The following is a 15,940-nucleotide window of genomic DNA, read 5'->3' as shown; positions in this document are numbered from 1 at the left end:
AGCGGCGAAGTCGGGGACTCGTACCTGCGACTGCTCCACCACCAGCCAACGCTCCACGCTCGCTCGTACGTCCTGTCCGCTCAGAGGCTCGCGGAGACGAACGCGGACTTCCACGCGACCGCCGGTGGGCTTGCGGCCGTCCATCACCTGACGGGGAAGATGAATATTCTCAACACGTGTGGCGCGTTATTGACGGCGGTAGACGTCCAAATTCGTTTTGACTGGGTGAGCAATTGAGTTGTATGGGCTTTACCTCGACGATCTCCCTGATTTCACTGTGCGAATCCAGCTGTTCCAGCTTGACGTGCGCGGTCCCGATAGGCTTGTCGCTCCGCAGGAAGCCACTTCGCATCACATAGACAGGGAATGTTACAGTAATTCATTGGCTGGTGCTGCTTTTATTTTGGTAGGTTCCATCCTTTGTTTCCATGACCCAAAACCACTGTAGACATTTAGGTGTGTTCCTGCCCAATTGGGCTATTTTAGAGAAAAATGTATTGGACGCGTTGATCAAATTTGGGCTACATTTGACAAAATATAGAAGGAACTGTTACTGTTTAGATTTGTTCTACTTTTAACAGTTGAACTTCTACGTCTACATCAGTGGTTCGACCAAAGACATATGAATGGGAATTCGCTTACTGTAGACATTAGCTTAGAAAATTGAAGGATTTTAGGTATGCCTTATAGTGCGGAAAATACAGTAAATACAGTGTATCACAAAAATGAGTACACCACTCGCATTTCTGCAGATATTTATCTTTTCATGGGACAACACTGACTGTGTGCAGCTTATATAATATAGTTTATTTTCCCCTCAACTCAAAATACAGCCATTAATATCTAAACCCCTGGCAACAAAAGTGAGTACACCGCATGGGAACTACAGTGCCTTGCAAAAGTATTCGGCCCCCTTGAACCTTGCAACCTTTCGCCACATTTCAGGCTTCAAACATAAAGATATAAAATTTTAACTTTTTGTCAAGAATCAACAACAAGTGGGACACAATCGTGAAGTGGAACAAAATTTATTGGATAATTTCAACTTGTTTAACAAATAAAAAACTGAAAAGTGGGGCGTGCAATATTATTCGGCCCCCTTGCGTTAATACTTTGTAGCGCCACCTTTTGCTCCAATTACAGCTGCAAGTCGCTTGGGGTATGTTTCTATCAGTTTTGCACATCGAGAGACTGACATTCTTGCCCATTCTTCCTTGCAAAACAGCTCGAGCTCAGTGAGGTTGGATGGAGAGTGTTTGTGAACAGCAGTCTTCAGCTCTTTCCACAGATTCTCGATTGGATTCAGGTCTGGACTTTGACTTGGCCATTCTAACACCTGGATACGTTTATTTTTGAACCATTCCATTGTAGATTTGGCTTTGTTTTGGATCATTGTCCTGTTGGAAGATAAATCTCCGTCCCAGTCTCAGGTCTTGTGCAGATACCAACAGGTTTTCTTCCAGAATGTTCCTGTATTTGGCTGCATCCATCTTCCCGTCAATTTTAACCATCTTCCCTGTCCCCGCTGAAGAAAAGCAGGCCCAACCCATGATGCTGCCACCACCATGTTTGACACTGGGGATGGTGTGTTCAGGGTGATGAGCTGTGTTGCTTTTACGCCAAACATATCGTTTTGCATTGTGGCCAAAAAGTTCAATTTTGGTTTCATCTGACCAGAGCACCTTCTTCCACATGTTTGGTGTGTCTCCCAGGTGGCTTGTGGCAAACTTTAAACGAGACTTTTTATGGGTAGCTTTGAGAAATGGCTTTCTTCTTGCCACTCTTCCATAAAGGCCAGATTTGTGCAGTGTACGACTGATTGTTGTCCTATGGACAGACTCTCCCACCTCAGCTGTAGATCTCTGCAGTTCATCCAGAGTGATCATGGGCCTCTTGGCTGCATCTCTGATCAGTTTTCTCCTGGTCTGAGAAGAAAGTTTGGAAGGACGGCCGGGTCTTGGTAGATTTGCAGTGGTCTGATGCTCCTTCCATTTCAATATGATGGCTTGCACAGTGCTCCTTGAGATGTTTAAAGCTTGGGAAATCTTTTTGTATCCAAATCCAGCTTTAAACTTCTCCACAACAGTATCTCGGACCTGCCTGGTGTGTTCCTTGGTTTTCATAACGCTCTCTGCACTTTAAACAGAACCCTGAGACTATCACAGAGCAGGTGCATTTATACGGAGACTTGATTACACACAGGTGGATTCTATTTATCATCATCGGTCATTTAGGACAACATTGGATCATTCAGAGATCCTCACTGAACTTCTGGAGTGAGTTTGCTGCACTGAAAGTAAAGGGGCCGAATAATATTGCACGCCCCACTTTTCAGTTTTTTATTTGTTAAAAAAAAGTTTAAATTATCCAATAAATGTTGTTCCACTTCACGATTGTGTCCCACTTGTTGTTGATTCTTGACAAAAATATTAAATTTCATATCTTTATGTTTGAAGCCTGAAATGTGGCGAAAGGTTGCACGATTCAAGGGGGCCAAATACTTTTGCAAGGCACTGTATGTACATGCCTAAATGTCCAAATTGAGCACTGCTTGTCATTTTCCCTCCAAAATGTCATGTGACTGACAGGAGTGCTGTCAGCATTGCTGCAGAGATTGAAGATGTGGGGGGTCAGCCTGTTAGTGCTCAGACCATATGCCACACTCGATATCAAATTAGTGTTCATGGCTGTCGCCGCAGGAGGAAGCCTCTTCTGAAGACGGTACACAAGAAAGCCCGCCAGTCTCATCAGACCAAAGGACATGGTTCCAGTAATCCATGTGCTTTGTTGACATGTCTTCAGCAAACTGTTCGTGGACTTTCTTGTATACCGCCCTTGTGTAAAGCCCGCAAGTCTCATCAGACCATAGGACATGGTTGAAGTAATCAATGTGCTTTGTTGACATGTTTTCAGCAAACTGTTTGCGGCCTTTCTTGCGTACAGTCTTCAGAAGAGGCTTCCTCCAGGGGTGACAGCCATGCACACCAATTTGATGTAGAATGCGGCGTATGGTCTGAGCACGAACAGGCTGACCCCCAACCTCTTCAATCTCTGCAGCAATGCTGACAGCACTCCTGTAACGAGTCACAAGACATTTTAGGGGGAAAATGATAAGCAGTACTCAATTTGGACATTTAGGGGTGTACGTAGTTTCTAAGGGGTGTACTCACTTTTGTTGCCAGGGGTTTAGATATTAATGGCTATATTTTGAGTTATTTTGAGGGGAAAATAAATTAACTATTATATAAGCTTCACACAGACTACTTTTCATTGTGTCAAAGTGTCATTTTGTCAGTGTTGTCCCATGAAAAGATATAAATATCTGCAGAAATGCGAGGGGTGTCTCACGAAAAACTATATATCCTGAATTAACAACAATATATAATTGACCCTAAAAAATGTTTCCATTTTTTATCTCAACTTAAAATCACCGATCATAAAACCTGACTACAATAACATGAAAACTAAGAAAACTACTGAAAATATTTCATAGTATAAACTCTTTTCAAGAAATGCAGGAGAGTGAGAAGAATCAACCAAAAAATGAAGTAACATTAAAAGTATGTTGAATATATCATGAAGAAGTGCGCATAAGTTAGAAAAAAACTTGTCATATTTACATGATATTGTCAGAATACAGGGTTCTTGCACAGTTTTAAAAGTCAAATTTATTTTTATGACCTTAAAAATATAATTCAAGACCAAAACATGTCGCAACAATTCCTGATAAAGACACGGGTGAGGAAATCTTTCCACAAAACAACTGATAAACTGAAGAAAAAAAAGCTCTTTTCATCTTTCTGCTGTGAGTTGGAATGAGTTTATCACCAGTAGAGACGTCCAATCCATTTGATATGACAGGGTGGTTGCCATCCCTTCTCTTCAAATGGACTGGACGCCTATAGCCGTCAGTAGCAGCCAATGCCAGGCAATGAGTTATTTTTGGGGCATTTCAGGTCAGTTCTTGTTAATTTTGAGTTACTGAACAGGAAGTGACCTGTAAATGTACACAAAAGAATGTGAATGCTGTAGTTTGTGCCATTGACAGCGCTAGACGTCGATTCCAGTCAAAATTAATTGGATATCTGGTGCTACCAATGGCAGCCATAGAGTTAACACTATTCTTCTAATAGAATATTTTGGTAGCACTAGCAACTCTGTCATTAAATGCATCTTCTGGAAATGTATTCCCCACTGCAATTTTCGATTAAATTTGGACTATTTAAGGCCTTAATGATCCAGGTTTAAAATTTAAGACATTTTAAGACTTCTTAAGGGCCCACGGGAATCCTTGAATTTGACAGTAACCTAGTTACTCACGGTTGTATCAACACCAATATTACTTTTAAAAAAAAAATAAAAATAAAAATAAAACATACTCGTATTCAACTTTTTTGCATAACTACAAACTTAGTAAGATTAGTGACTTCTGTAACTGACATTTAACCATTTTTTTAAAACGAAAAGGAAGACTTACTGTCACACGCTCCATCCAGTTCATTACGGTTAGCTTTTCGGGCTAATTTGCCAGCTTCTGCTCACGACTTACCCTTTGTGCAGCAGCTCCAGCTTGAGGCCTTTGGACGTCACCACCCTTCTGAAGCCGCGGTGGTTGCGGTTGATTGACAGGCTGAAGCTCTGGTTGTACTCTAGGAAAACAATGCCTGTCTATCTAATAATGATTTTAGGGAGAAAATGCTTGTGAGGAGCGTCACCTGGACAGTTTGTGTTCTTGATGACGTTCGTTTTGTGCCTCTGCGGCTGCTCCTGGACTCACGAATTGGAAGCAAATGTCAAACAAAAGAAAACCAAAGTGGGAGATGATGAAGATGTGAGGTCGCGGACCGTGCTCGGGTAGGGGAAGTCAAACTTCACGTAGGCGTCAAGGTCATTTGTTTGGATGCCTGCATTGAAAAACAAGCGTCAGGATTTCTACTACAGCCTAGATAAGGAATTTCCTGTATAAAGTGGACCCCCGTGTTACGAGAACCTCATCTCGAGTTTTTCACGACACGAGCAAAAATGAGTCTCTCTACGCGAGCAACTTTTCACCATACGAGTGCCAGACAAGCCTCTCTGTCACTTGGTGTGTCCAAGTGCCACAGTATCCCGCCAGGTGGCATGTGCGCACTCTCCTTTGCTTAATCTTCTCCTAAGTATCTCGGCGTCCCGCTAGGGGAAGTACGAGCATATCACATCAACAGAATCCATCCATCTGCCTCATCCTTGCTATGAAATTTTATACTGAAGTACATACAAAACATTTGTGCTTACAAGTGAACATTAACCATGTCTCCCTGGAAAATGGCCAGCAAACACAGTGGTGAGGAAATGAAAAGAATGCTCAGAATTGAAACAAAGCAAGAAAATACATTCATGATGCCAGCTGGGTTGTAGAACATGATTGTGCTTGTATCACAAGGGTCCACTGTGTATGGAGTGCGTGTGTGAGTGTACCACTGGGCGCAGGGAGATTCATCCCTTTCACGATCACCACCACCATTTCTGTGCTGCTGAGATCTGGGAACATTCTACGAAAAATCAAACCTGGTTTACACAGTGGCTATAAATACGTTGCTCCGCATCCTCGTTTTCTAATTTTGTATCGAAGTGTATCCGAATCACTTGTGCTTACAAGTGAACGTTAACTGTACCTTCCAGGAAAATGGCGAGTAAAGACTATACATACAGTGCCTTGCAAAAGTATTCGGCCCCCTTGAACCTTGCAACCTTTCGCCACATTTCAGGCTTCAAACATAAAGATATAAAGTTTTAATTTTTTCTCAAGAATCAACAACAAGTGGGACACAATCGTGAAGTGGAACAAAATTTATTGGATAATTTAAACTTTTTTAACAAATAAAAAGCTGAAAAGTGGGGCGTGCAATATTATTCGGCCCCCTTGCGTTAATACTTTGTAGCGCCACCTTTTGCTCCAATTACAGCTGCAAGTCGCTTGGGGTATGTTTCTATCAGTTTTGCACATCGAGAGACTGACATTCTTGCCCATTCTTCCTTGCAAAACAGCTCGAGCTCAGTGAGGTTAGATGGAGAGTGTTTGTGAACAGCAGTCTTCAGCTCTTTCCACAGATTCTCGCTTGGATTCAGGTCTGGACTTTGACTTGGGCATTCTAACACCTGGATATGTTTATTTTTGAACCATTCCATTGTAGATTTGGCTTTATGTTTTGGATCATTGTCCTGTTGGGAGATAAATCTCCGTCCCAGTCTCAGGTCTTGTGCAGATACCAACAGGTTTTCTTCCAGAATGTTCCTCTATTTGGCTGCATCCACCTTCCCGTCAATTTTAACCATCTTCCCTGTCCCTGCTGAAGAAAAGCAGGCCCAAACCATGATGCTGCCACCACCATGTTTGACAGTGGGGATGGTGTGTTCAGGGTGATGAGCTGTGTTGCTTTTACGCCAAACATATCGTTTTGCATTGTGGCCAAAAAGTTCCATTTTGGTTTCATCTGACCAGAGCACCTTCTTCCACGTTTGGTGTGTCTCCCAGGTGGCTTGTGGCAAACTTTAAACAAGACTTTTTATGGATGTCTTTGAGAAATGGCTTTCTTCTTGCCACTCTTCCATAAAGGCCAGATTTGTGCAGTGTATGACTGATTGTTGTCCTATGGACAGACTCTCCCACCTCAGCTGTAGATCTCTGCAGTTCATCCAGAGTGATCATGGGCCTCTTGGCTGCATCTCTGATCCGTTTTCTCCTTGTTTGAGAAGAAAGTTCGGAAGGACGGCCGGGTCTTGGTAGATTTGCAGTAGAGCCTAGTTCGGGCCTAAAAAATCCAGCCCGACCCGACACGGCCCGCTGGTATTGAGGCCCGACCCGGCCCGAGCTCGATCACTTAACTAGATTTGCAGGCCCGAGCCCGAAAAACCCGATTTTTTTTTTTTTTTTTTTTGAGTGACGCGGAAAAAACGCAGCAGCAGCAATTTATTTTCATTTCTTCGAGTTGGCAGAAAAAAACGCAAGTTTTCTTAATGTTTAAATAATCTACATATTTTTTTGAGAATTATCAAAGCATTCACACAACGAAATAACGCTGGGAAAGTTTGTTAAACATATTTCTGAGTGTGTGGGATATTGTTCTCACATGGACGCGCCTCTCTGACAAGGAAATGAAAATGAGGGCGGCGCCTCGGCCATGCGCAAACGGTACAGCGGGAGGACAAGAATAAAGAGCGGCCGGCGCCACGGCGTTCGTGCACACGCACAAGCAAAAGCGCAATACAGGGAGCCTGCTCTTCATTTTTTTTTTTTTTTTTTTTTGAGTGACGCGGAAAAAAATGCAGCAGCAGCAATTTATTTTCATTTCTTCGAGTTGGCAGAAAAAAACGCAAGTTTTCTTAATGTTTAAATAATCTACATATTTTTTTGAGAATTATCAAAGCATTCACACAACGAAATAACGCTGGGAAAGTTTGTTAAACATATTTCTGAGTGTGTGGGATATTGTTCTCACATGGACGCGCCTCTCTGACAAGGAAACGAAAATGAGGGCGGCGCCTCGGCCGTGCGCAAACGGTACAGCGGGAGGACAAGAATAAAGAGCGGCCGGCGCCACGGCGTTCGTGCACACGCACAAGCAAAAGCGCAATACAGAGAGCCTGCTCTCCATTTTTTTTTTTTTTTGAGTGACGCGGAAAAAAACGCAGCAGCAGCAATTTATTTTCATTTCTTCGAGTTGGCAGAAAAAAACGCAAGTTTTCTTAATGTTTAAATAATCTACATATTTTTTTGAGAATTATCAAAGCATTAACACAACGAAATAACGCTGGGAAAGTTTGTTGAACATATTTCTGAGTGTGTGGGATATTGTTCTCACATGGACGCGCCTCTCTGACAAGGAAATGAAAATGAGGGCGGCGGCTCGGCCATGCGCAAACGGTACAGCGGGAGGACAAGAATAAAAAGCGGCCGGCGCCACGGCGTTCGTGCACACGCACAAGCAGAAGCGCAATACAGAGAGCCTGCTCTCCATTTTTTTTTTTTCTTTTTTAAAATAATTTATTAGTCCGGCATGGCGGCCCGACCCGAACTGACCCGAACGTGAATGCTTAAAATGTGGGCCCGACCCGATATTCGGGTCGGGTTCGGGTTCGGGCACAAAATCTAACCTCTAATTTGCAGTGGTCTGACGCTCCTTCCATTTCAATATGATGGCTTGCACAGGGCTCCTTGAGATGTTTAAAGCTTGGGAAATCTTTTTGTATCCAAATCCGGCTTTAAACTTCTCCACAACAGTATCTCGGACCTGCCTGGTGTGTTCCTTGGTTTTCATAATGCTCTCTGCACTTTAAACAGAACCCTGAGACTATCACAGAGCAGGTGCATTTCTACGGAGACTTGATTACACACAGGTGGATTCTATTTATCATCATCGGTCATTTAGGACAACATTGGATCATTCAGAGATCCTCAGTGAACTTCTGGAGTGAGTTTGCTGCACTGAAAGTAAAGGGGCCGAATAATATTGCACGCCCCACTTTTCAGTTTTTTATTTGTTAAAAAAGTTTAAATTATCCAATAAATGTTGTTCCACTTCACGATTGTGTCCCACTTGTTGTTGATTCTTGACAAAAAAATTAAATTTCATATCTTTATGTTTGAAGCCTGAAATGTGGCGAAAGGTTGCAAGATTCAATGGGGCCGAATACTTTTGCAAGGCACTGTAGCAGCCAACAATATGGAATGTTGGCCCACCTGACTGTGTGGAAAGTTTTGTCCTCAAAGTGATGTTTGGGGGGAGGGAGACCCTTAGCTTGAGACGCCTTTAGAAATTCCATACTCTTTTTACACGACTCAGCCATTTTCTCGAATCTAGAAGACAAAAAAACAAACGTGTTCATCTATTGCAGAGGCGGCAAATGTCCTGATTGTTATTCCTTACTTGGTGGTCTCCGTGACATTCCCTAGGTGGGTGAATTGCTTGGAGTAAGTCAAGCATTTCTGACGGAAGAATAAAAGTGGTACAAAACGATGGCAAATACAGCGAGGTCGTTTCATTGTTATGTGCTACCTCACGCTGCTGCCTGAGGATCTTGGCCAGCTGTGCGTAGAGCTGCTCCGCCTTCTCGGAGAGCCCCACGTCACTGTGGTGCACCAGGACAAAGTCCTCGTCCTCGTCTCCGGGAGGCGACGGCACCTGTCGACCGTCGTTCCCGTTTAGACGCTTAATCTCGCGTTGCTGCTAACGTTAGTAGCTTCTCACCGCGCTTATGTCCACGGCTTTCCCGCTGCGCGCCGCCTCCGCCATGGCCTCCAGACTCTTGGCAGTGCGCAGGAAGTTCTTGGCTTGCTCCATGTCATTTTTCTGCTTGGCGTGCAGCGCCGCCTTCAAGTACTGCTTGCGACGGCTCTCCAGAAATGCAAGCTGTTCCGTTGCTGGAGGACCCAGAAAACAAGAAGAGTCAGTGTCAGGAAATAGAGGGGGAAAATGCATAGAAGAAAGCGAAGTAAAGTTAGAATGTTGAAGTAGTAGCCAAAGTAGAGGAAGTTGAAATAGAAGAAGAAAAAACTAGAGTCAGTGTCAAAAGAAGGTAGAAAAAAAATAGGGTAGATGTCATTGAAACGCATTGGAAAAAGACACGAAGTGAAATCAGAATGTAGTAGTAGTAGTAGTCGAAGTAGAAGAAGTTGAAGTAAAGAAAGTAAACAGTATAGTTAAAGACGCTTTGACATTAGGCTTAAACTGCGAGTTAGCGGGGCTTTAATTCGTCGGTCGAGTTGATTCCAACAAATTCCGTGCAGTTTGTCAGTTATTTGTTAGTGGCTAAGCTAGCGCGAGTCAATGGTGCCTGCTCAGCATGCCAATAAAAAAAACTATATTAACAGATCTAACAGTCAATTAAAAATGCAGATCAATGTTTGAAATACCCTTGCGGCTAAAACAATGTCATACTAAACTGCCATAATTCATTTCATTCTGCTGGACTAGTTTTCTTTTTATGTGTAATGCGACCACAATAGAGAGGAGTGCTCTGGTCACTCATCTGCTGGGGAGTCCCTTTCGTTCCCACAAAAAAGAAAGTCTGCGGTGAAAAAAGGAGAAAAAAAAAAAAGGTGATATCACTCCTCCCTGCAGAGCTGCTGAATTACAAATGTTGCTGTTAATACTACAATTATTGACACGCAATCTTAAGTTTTAATAAATTCATCCTGAAAACATAGCCAACACTATTGATTGCATGGGTCATTGGTGATTCTGATGCTACAGTGTCTTTTTCGTCAATGACGACGATAACATTTTATCAACGGACAGCTTTTTGCAAGACGACAACGAGATGATAAAGAGCTAAAAATGTGTTTTGGGAGCCTTAAACATAATGAGGCTAATGCCAGTTATCAACTGAAGAGACGGGAACGAGACAAAAATGCGCAGAAGTTTCCGTCACATGTTCACAATGTGTGACATTTTATGTGTAGTTAGCCTGCATTGTAGCAGTGTCTGCTTTTGTCACTCATGTGACGTGCTGTGCCACCCACACCTACTCACCGGTGTGTCCTCTCCAGTCTCCAACCTTGCACAAACGGTAAGATTTGTTTACTTATCTTGGCCAGTGGGCATATGCAATGTTGCTTTACCCTTAAAAGGTCTGTGCTGAGTGATCATCACACACCAAAAGTAACTTGCAGGCATGAAAATGGGTCAGGGGTTAAAAAGGTGAGAAGGGTGTGGAGGAAATATGTTCCAGTACACTGTACACCCCAACAAAATATTGAGCTCTGTCGAGCCACACTGTGTTTCAGCAGGGCCGTGCAGAGACCAGTGGAGGGGCGGGTGCTCGTAGATCAAAAGGGGCACATGAACAAGTATTTAATACACCTTAAAACAACATAACTTCAATTTTAACCAGCTTTAGATAATAATTGGCTGCGACTGTGACATACTTTAATTGGGAGGGGGCAACAGTGAATAGAAATCAAAACTGTCATCCACACTTTCTGGCTGTGACTCAGTCAGTCTAGCTCTTTTCTTCCTTCAACCTCTGCATCAAAACTTCCTTCCTCAACTTGTTCATCTGAGAACAAACCACATCAGATGGTCACTTAGCCACCAACAGCACAGTTTTCTCAAAACTATTATTTCATTATTATCCATACTTAACAACTCTAGCACCTAATGATTAATAAAGCAATGACATAAAATCTTATAGAAAAATAACATTGTAATGTGTTTATAATTGTATTTAATACCCGACTATCCTTGCAAACCTGTTCTTACCAGGTATGCTATTCACCCAGCTGATGAGGTATCCGCTGCCTTTAGCAGCCTCATCCAACTCCTTTTTTTATCCCTCAATCTCCTTTCCCTACGAGGCATGTCTATGTAATGAAATATAAATATTAAAAAACAAAAAACAAAAACAAAAAAACAGACTCTCCGGTGGCTTTTAGTTTTAAAGCTTTCTTAATTTCTCTCTCAATAACGATGGAGGTAGATTTGTGTTTTTATTATTCAATCAAAAAACAAAGTGACTTCTATCAAAAACAAAGTTGCTTCAATCAAAATACAATTATACTTTTAATCCCAAAAGTCACTTCAATAAAAAAAATTGTTTTTGATTGCAAAATAAATTTGAGACAAAAAAGCATTTGAAAACTATTTTTCTTGATTGAAACACATTTTTCAATTGAAGTAATGTTGTTTTGCGTTTGGGCCACATTTTGGCTAGGACATCTGTGTTTTTATTATTCAATCAAATAAGTTGCTTCAAACAAAAAATATATATAAAAAGAAAAACTTTGCACATGTGTCAATCACCGTTTAACAAAGCCTGAGAGGGTTTGAGTAGACTCAGTATGAAGCATTTAATAAAGCCAAGCATTTTCTTACTACTTTCTTCTTGTTTAAAAATAATTCGGTGGGGCAGTAACATGTTTAAAACTTATCATAATTCTTACATTTTGAAGTGCTTGAAACCCATTTATAAATGATACTTTGGTGAAAAAAGTGAAAAAACATGTCATATATATGTATCTTTTTTCCAATGTAAAATCTGAATAAATACATTGAACACACACAAAAAAATGGGGGGCGCTACTTCGCGGTTTTCACTTATTGCGGCGGGTTCTGGTCCCCATTAACCGCGAAAAACGAGGGATCCCTGTATTTCTGAAAAGCTTTAAGAAGAGTCATTCCCACCACTCGTCGGGCCGGTGTTGTGCCGACACCGGCCGTCAGCTCAAGTCCCAGCCGAAAATAACGCGTCTAAGGCGGACGACGGGAGCGATGCGATGCGAGGCGACCCCTCAATCCGAGAGCATGCCGCTTAATTTGACTCAACAGTGTGTTTCTTCCTTTATATTACAGCTAAATACACAAGCTTGACGCCAATTTAACGGGAGCTATTTTTTTTCATGGGAGATTTGGCTAGCTCTGGCAGTGTTCAACGCAAGCTGCAACGAATGGCATTAACTTTTTTATATCGCAAAATGTGAAAACGACTGAAACCATTACTCACCAAATTCAATCTGCTGGCAAATACAGGCAAGTGTGTATACTGCGCTCTGGTCTGCCCCGGTGTGGATAAGGTCTGCTTTTTTGTTTTCGCAGCTTTGCAATGCAACCAAAGGCTCGCCAAGCACTCCTTGTTTCACGTAAGGAGTGCGCGCGTTTGGAACAATGGCCCGCAGCTTGGGCCGATGATTGGTTCTCGTCAGCGAAGCATCTAGAAGGATTTGCTGACTGTCCGTGTCACTTTTTTAAAGAACCGATCAGTTTACGTACTAAGTTAATCACATGATGATAATAATAATAATAATTTAATAAAACCTCCCGACCCCCCCCCCCTTCCCAAAAAGAATTTCTCCTCGGATCTACGCAATTCACGTAGGTTGCCCTTTTTGACTTCAAAACGGCGAATTTCTCCGAAAGGTGAGAGATTTTCATGCCTGAACTTGTAGTGTTAGTATAGCATTCACCCTAGCATTAGGGGCGAACTTCCTCTTAAAACTCTGGACTTTTTTTTTTTTTTTTTTTTCTTTCTTTTTACATTCAGTTTGTGGCGTCCAGGTGGGTATAATCAATCGAAAATAATGTACCGTTTTCCTGCTGATTATGTATTATCACCAAGTTGTGGTTGTCCTTGTAGACCACAGGTGTCAAACCGATTCCAGAAAGGGCCTAGTGGGTGCTGGATTTTGTTCCAACCGATAACGCACAGAGTTTAACCAATGAACTTCCTGCTGAAACAAGTAGCACCTGACAAAGTTTAACTGATTACACAAGTAAAAGATCTAATTGGTGAAAAGTAGTGATGGGTCCGTGAAACCTCATGAAGCGTGTCGACACAGTGACACATTGTGTTGACACAGTGTGGATACTGTGTCATTGAAAACTGACACCTGCTGGACATAAAAAAAACCCTACAGGCAACCCACTTGACAGACTGACACTGAATTGATGACATAGCATGTAAAATCAAATCATTTAAGTCTTTGCATTCATATTGCATTAGTCCATATCTTTACATCATGTGAACATATATTATAATGTGAAAATGTAAGTAATAATGAATGGGTGAATAAGGAATACCTGTGGACTTTTTTTTTCTGATAAAATTTTATTCAAGCGGCACGGTGGCTGAGTGGTTAGCACGTCTGCCTCACAGTCCTGAGATCAAGGGTTCAATCCCGGGCTTCGGCCTTCCTGTGTGGAGTTTGCATGTTCTCCCCGTGCCTGCGTGGGTTTCCTCCGGGAACTCTGGTTTCCTCCCACATCCCAAAAACATGCATGGTAGGCTGATTGAACACTCTAAATTGTCCGTAGGTGTGAGTGTGTGCGTGAATGGTTGTGTGTCTCCTTGTGCCCTGCGATTGGCTGGCAACCAATTCAGGGTGTCCCCTGCCTACTGCCCGAAGTTCGCTGGGATAGGCTCCAGCACTTCCGCGACCCTCGTGAGGAATAAGCGGCATGGAAAATGAATGAATGAATTTTATTCAAAAACAGTTTTGTTTTTGTTTTTAAATTTAGTTGTTGTTGTTGTTTTTTTTTTAACAAGCCTGCTGTGGACAACACACTCGCATGGAACCAACAATGCCGGCATGCACAAGAATTTCCAGTTGAAAGAGGTTTGGATAAGATATCCATTGGCTCCTCCAGTATCGAAGAAAATCGGCATTGCGTGCCATGTTCGGCTCAGCCATGCATCGTTGCACTTTTGCAATTTCATCTACAGTTGCATTTCCTCCTTGACTCCCCACTTTGTCATCTAAGTGCTACCATAGCCCGTCAGAAAGAAATTGAAGTGGACAAAAAAATAAATTATAGCTTAATTACAGATTTCTAATAAATTACCAAAAAAGTGACTGTGTGAAAATAAAAGGAATGGTTCTATACCTGTGTTTATTTGGGGATTATCAGAAACTTCATTCTCATGCTTGGCCAGTAATGCTTCAGCAATGAGGCGGTGGCAACTGTTTTTATATGACAGGTTAGTCATATACAAAGTACAAATGCGACATTTCACCTGCAAAAAAATAACTTTTGATAGTAAAATCAAAACTTTGGGGATCGCGTAAGGACCCGATAATTGCAATCTGACCAGGATTCGAACCCACGCGCACGACGTGTTGGGACGAGAGGCGTTTGCTCTGACCACTATGCTAGCGGATCAAACGCTGGTATGTAGTTTAAAGACAAGGGACGGCAATCGACGGACTCGCGTGCACCCGTCACACTAATAAACTAAGCTTTACCTTAAAATTAATTGTATTTTGAATGAATGATGACAAGTGCGTTTTCCCTGTCTTACGTCCATTTCCACAGCAGGTAGACAACGAGGAAGTAACCGTGAGATGTGGACTGTTTCAGCAACTCCATCGCGTTGACAGACGCGCTTCCTTTTGAACCAGTTTGCCGCGTCATGACTGTGTCGACACAGTTCAATGAGTTCATGCATCGGTCACGTGATTTTCTTGTAGCGATACGCGCACCGACGCAGGGGTTGCTCCATGAGCTCGGCGCGCGCGCCGGCGCATTAGTATCACTGGACCCATCACTAGTGAAAAGGTGTCCTCTTCATTGGTTGTAAGCAAATCTGCACCCACTAGGCCCTTTCTTGAATCGGTTTGACACCTCTGTTGTAGACCCTACAATATGTGCTCATCTGTTAACGTTAATTCAAAATAACCTTTATTTTTGAGGACTTTTTTTATATTTTATTTTACAGACGAAAACATTCTTAATAAACAACAAACTAGACAAAATTAGTTTTGGGTTTCTGTCAACAAAAACTAGACGACATTTTGAGATGACTAAAATAGGACTAAGAATTACTATCATGATCATCATCCAAAAGCTAAAAGGACTGCCAAAAAGAACACTGGTATGCTAAGCAGTCACCATGTCAAAAATTCCCAACTTTCCCTTTAAGAGGAAGTAGTAGAAGTACAGTAGATGTGGTTGAAAGGTAAGAAAGTAAAATTAAAATCGAGAAGTAGTCAAAGTTGAAATAAAGAAAAAAGTGGTGGAATTAGTAGTAGAAGAAGAAATAGAAACAACTATTTGAATTTGAAGAAGAAGGATGTAAAAAGCGACATAATTGGATGGCTATCATACTCATCAATGGTAATTAAGAATTCAATAGTATTACGACTTGACGAGAAGTATATGTCGTAGTAATATAAGAAGTACACGTAGTAGAATAAGAAAAAGCATTCAAAGTAGTAAAAGCTGAAAAAAAGACCGGAAAAATGAAACAGTAGAAGTTAGGGTTGCCACGATGGCATATTTTTGCACCCGAGTCCGAATCAACTAATTTTGAGTATCTGCCGATACAGAGTCCAGATCTGACACCCCCCAAAAAAGTTTATTTTTTAAAACATTTTAATTTGAACAAAAGTTACAAACATGTTACAGTTTTGTACTGTTTACACTACTTCCGCTTTTTGCTGGAGTTTCGCAGAATATAAAATGTATAT

General features: G+C 41.9%; 1 protein-coding gene across 5 annotated transcripts in view; it reads right to left on the bottom strand.

Moving 5' to 3' along the window:
* cc2d1b (coiled-coil and C2 domain containing 1B) overlaps positions 1-15,940 on the bottom strand; it is a 40,608-nt gene that overhangs the window by 2,736 nt on the left and 21,932 nt on the right. For all 5 annotated transcript variants that reach the window (XM_057857101.1, XM_057857104.1, XM_057857100.1 and 2 more), the window contains 10 exons: positions 9,228-9,400; positions 9,036-9,161; positions 8,907-8,965; positions 8,720-8,836; positions 5,458-5,531; positions 4,846-4,904; positions 4,716-4,767; positions 4,550-4,649; positions 254-344; positions 25-147 (listed from right to left, as the gene is read on the bottom strand). In XM_057857101.1, the coding sequence (XP_057713084.1) occupies positions 25-147; positions 254-344; positions 4,550-4,649; positions 4,716-4,767; positions 4,846-4,904; positions 5,458-5,531; positions 8,720-8,836; positions 8,907-8,965; positions 9,036-9,161; positions 9,228-9,400 (974 nt within the window). The remainder of the gene's footprint in view (positions 1-24; positions 148-253; positions 345-4,549; positions 4,650-4,715; positions 4,768-4,845; positions 4,905-5,457; positions 5,532-8,719; positions 8,837-8,906; positions 8,966-9,035; positions 9,162-9,227; positions 9,401-15,940) is intronic.

The sequence above is a fragment of the Corythoichthys intestinalis genome, chromosome 14 (assembly GCF_030265065.1).
Source record: "Corythoichthys intestinalis isolate RoL2023-P3 chromosome 14, ASM3026506v1, whole genome shotgun sequence".
Classification (NCBI taxonomy): domain Eukaryota; kingdom Metazoa; phylum Chordata; class Actinopteri; order Syngnathiformes; family Syngnathidae; genus Corythoichthys; species Corythoichthys intestinalis.
The sequence above is the reverse complement of the archived record's forward strand: the minus strand, read 5'-3'. Positions and strand labels throughout refer to the sequence as shown.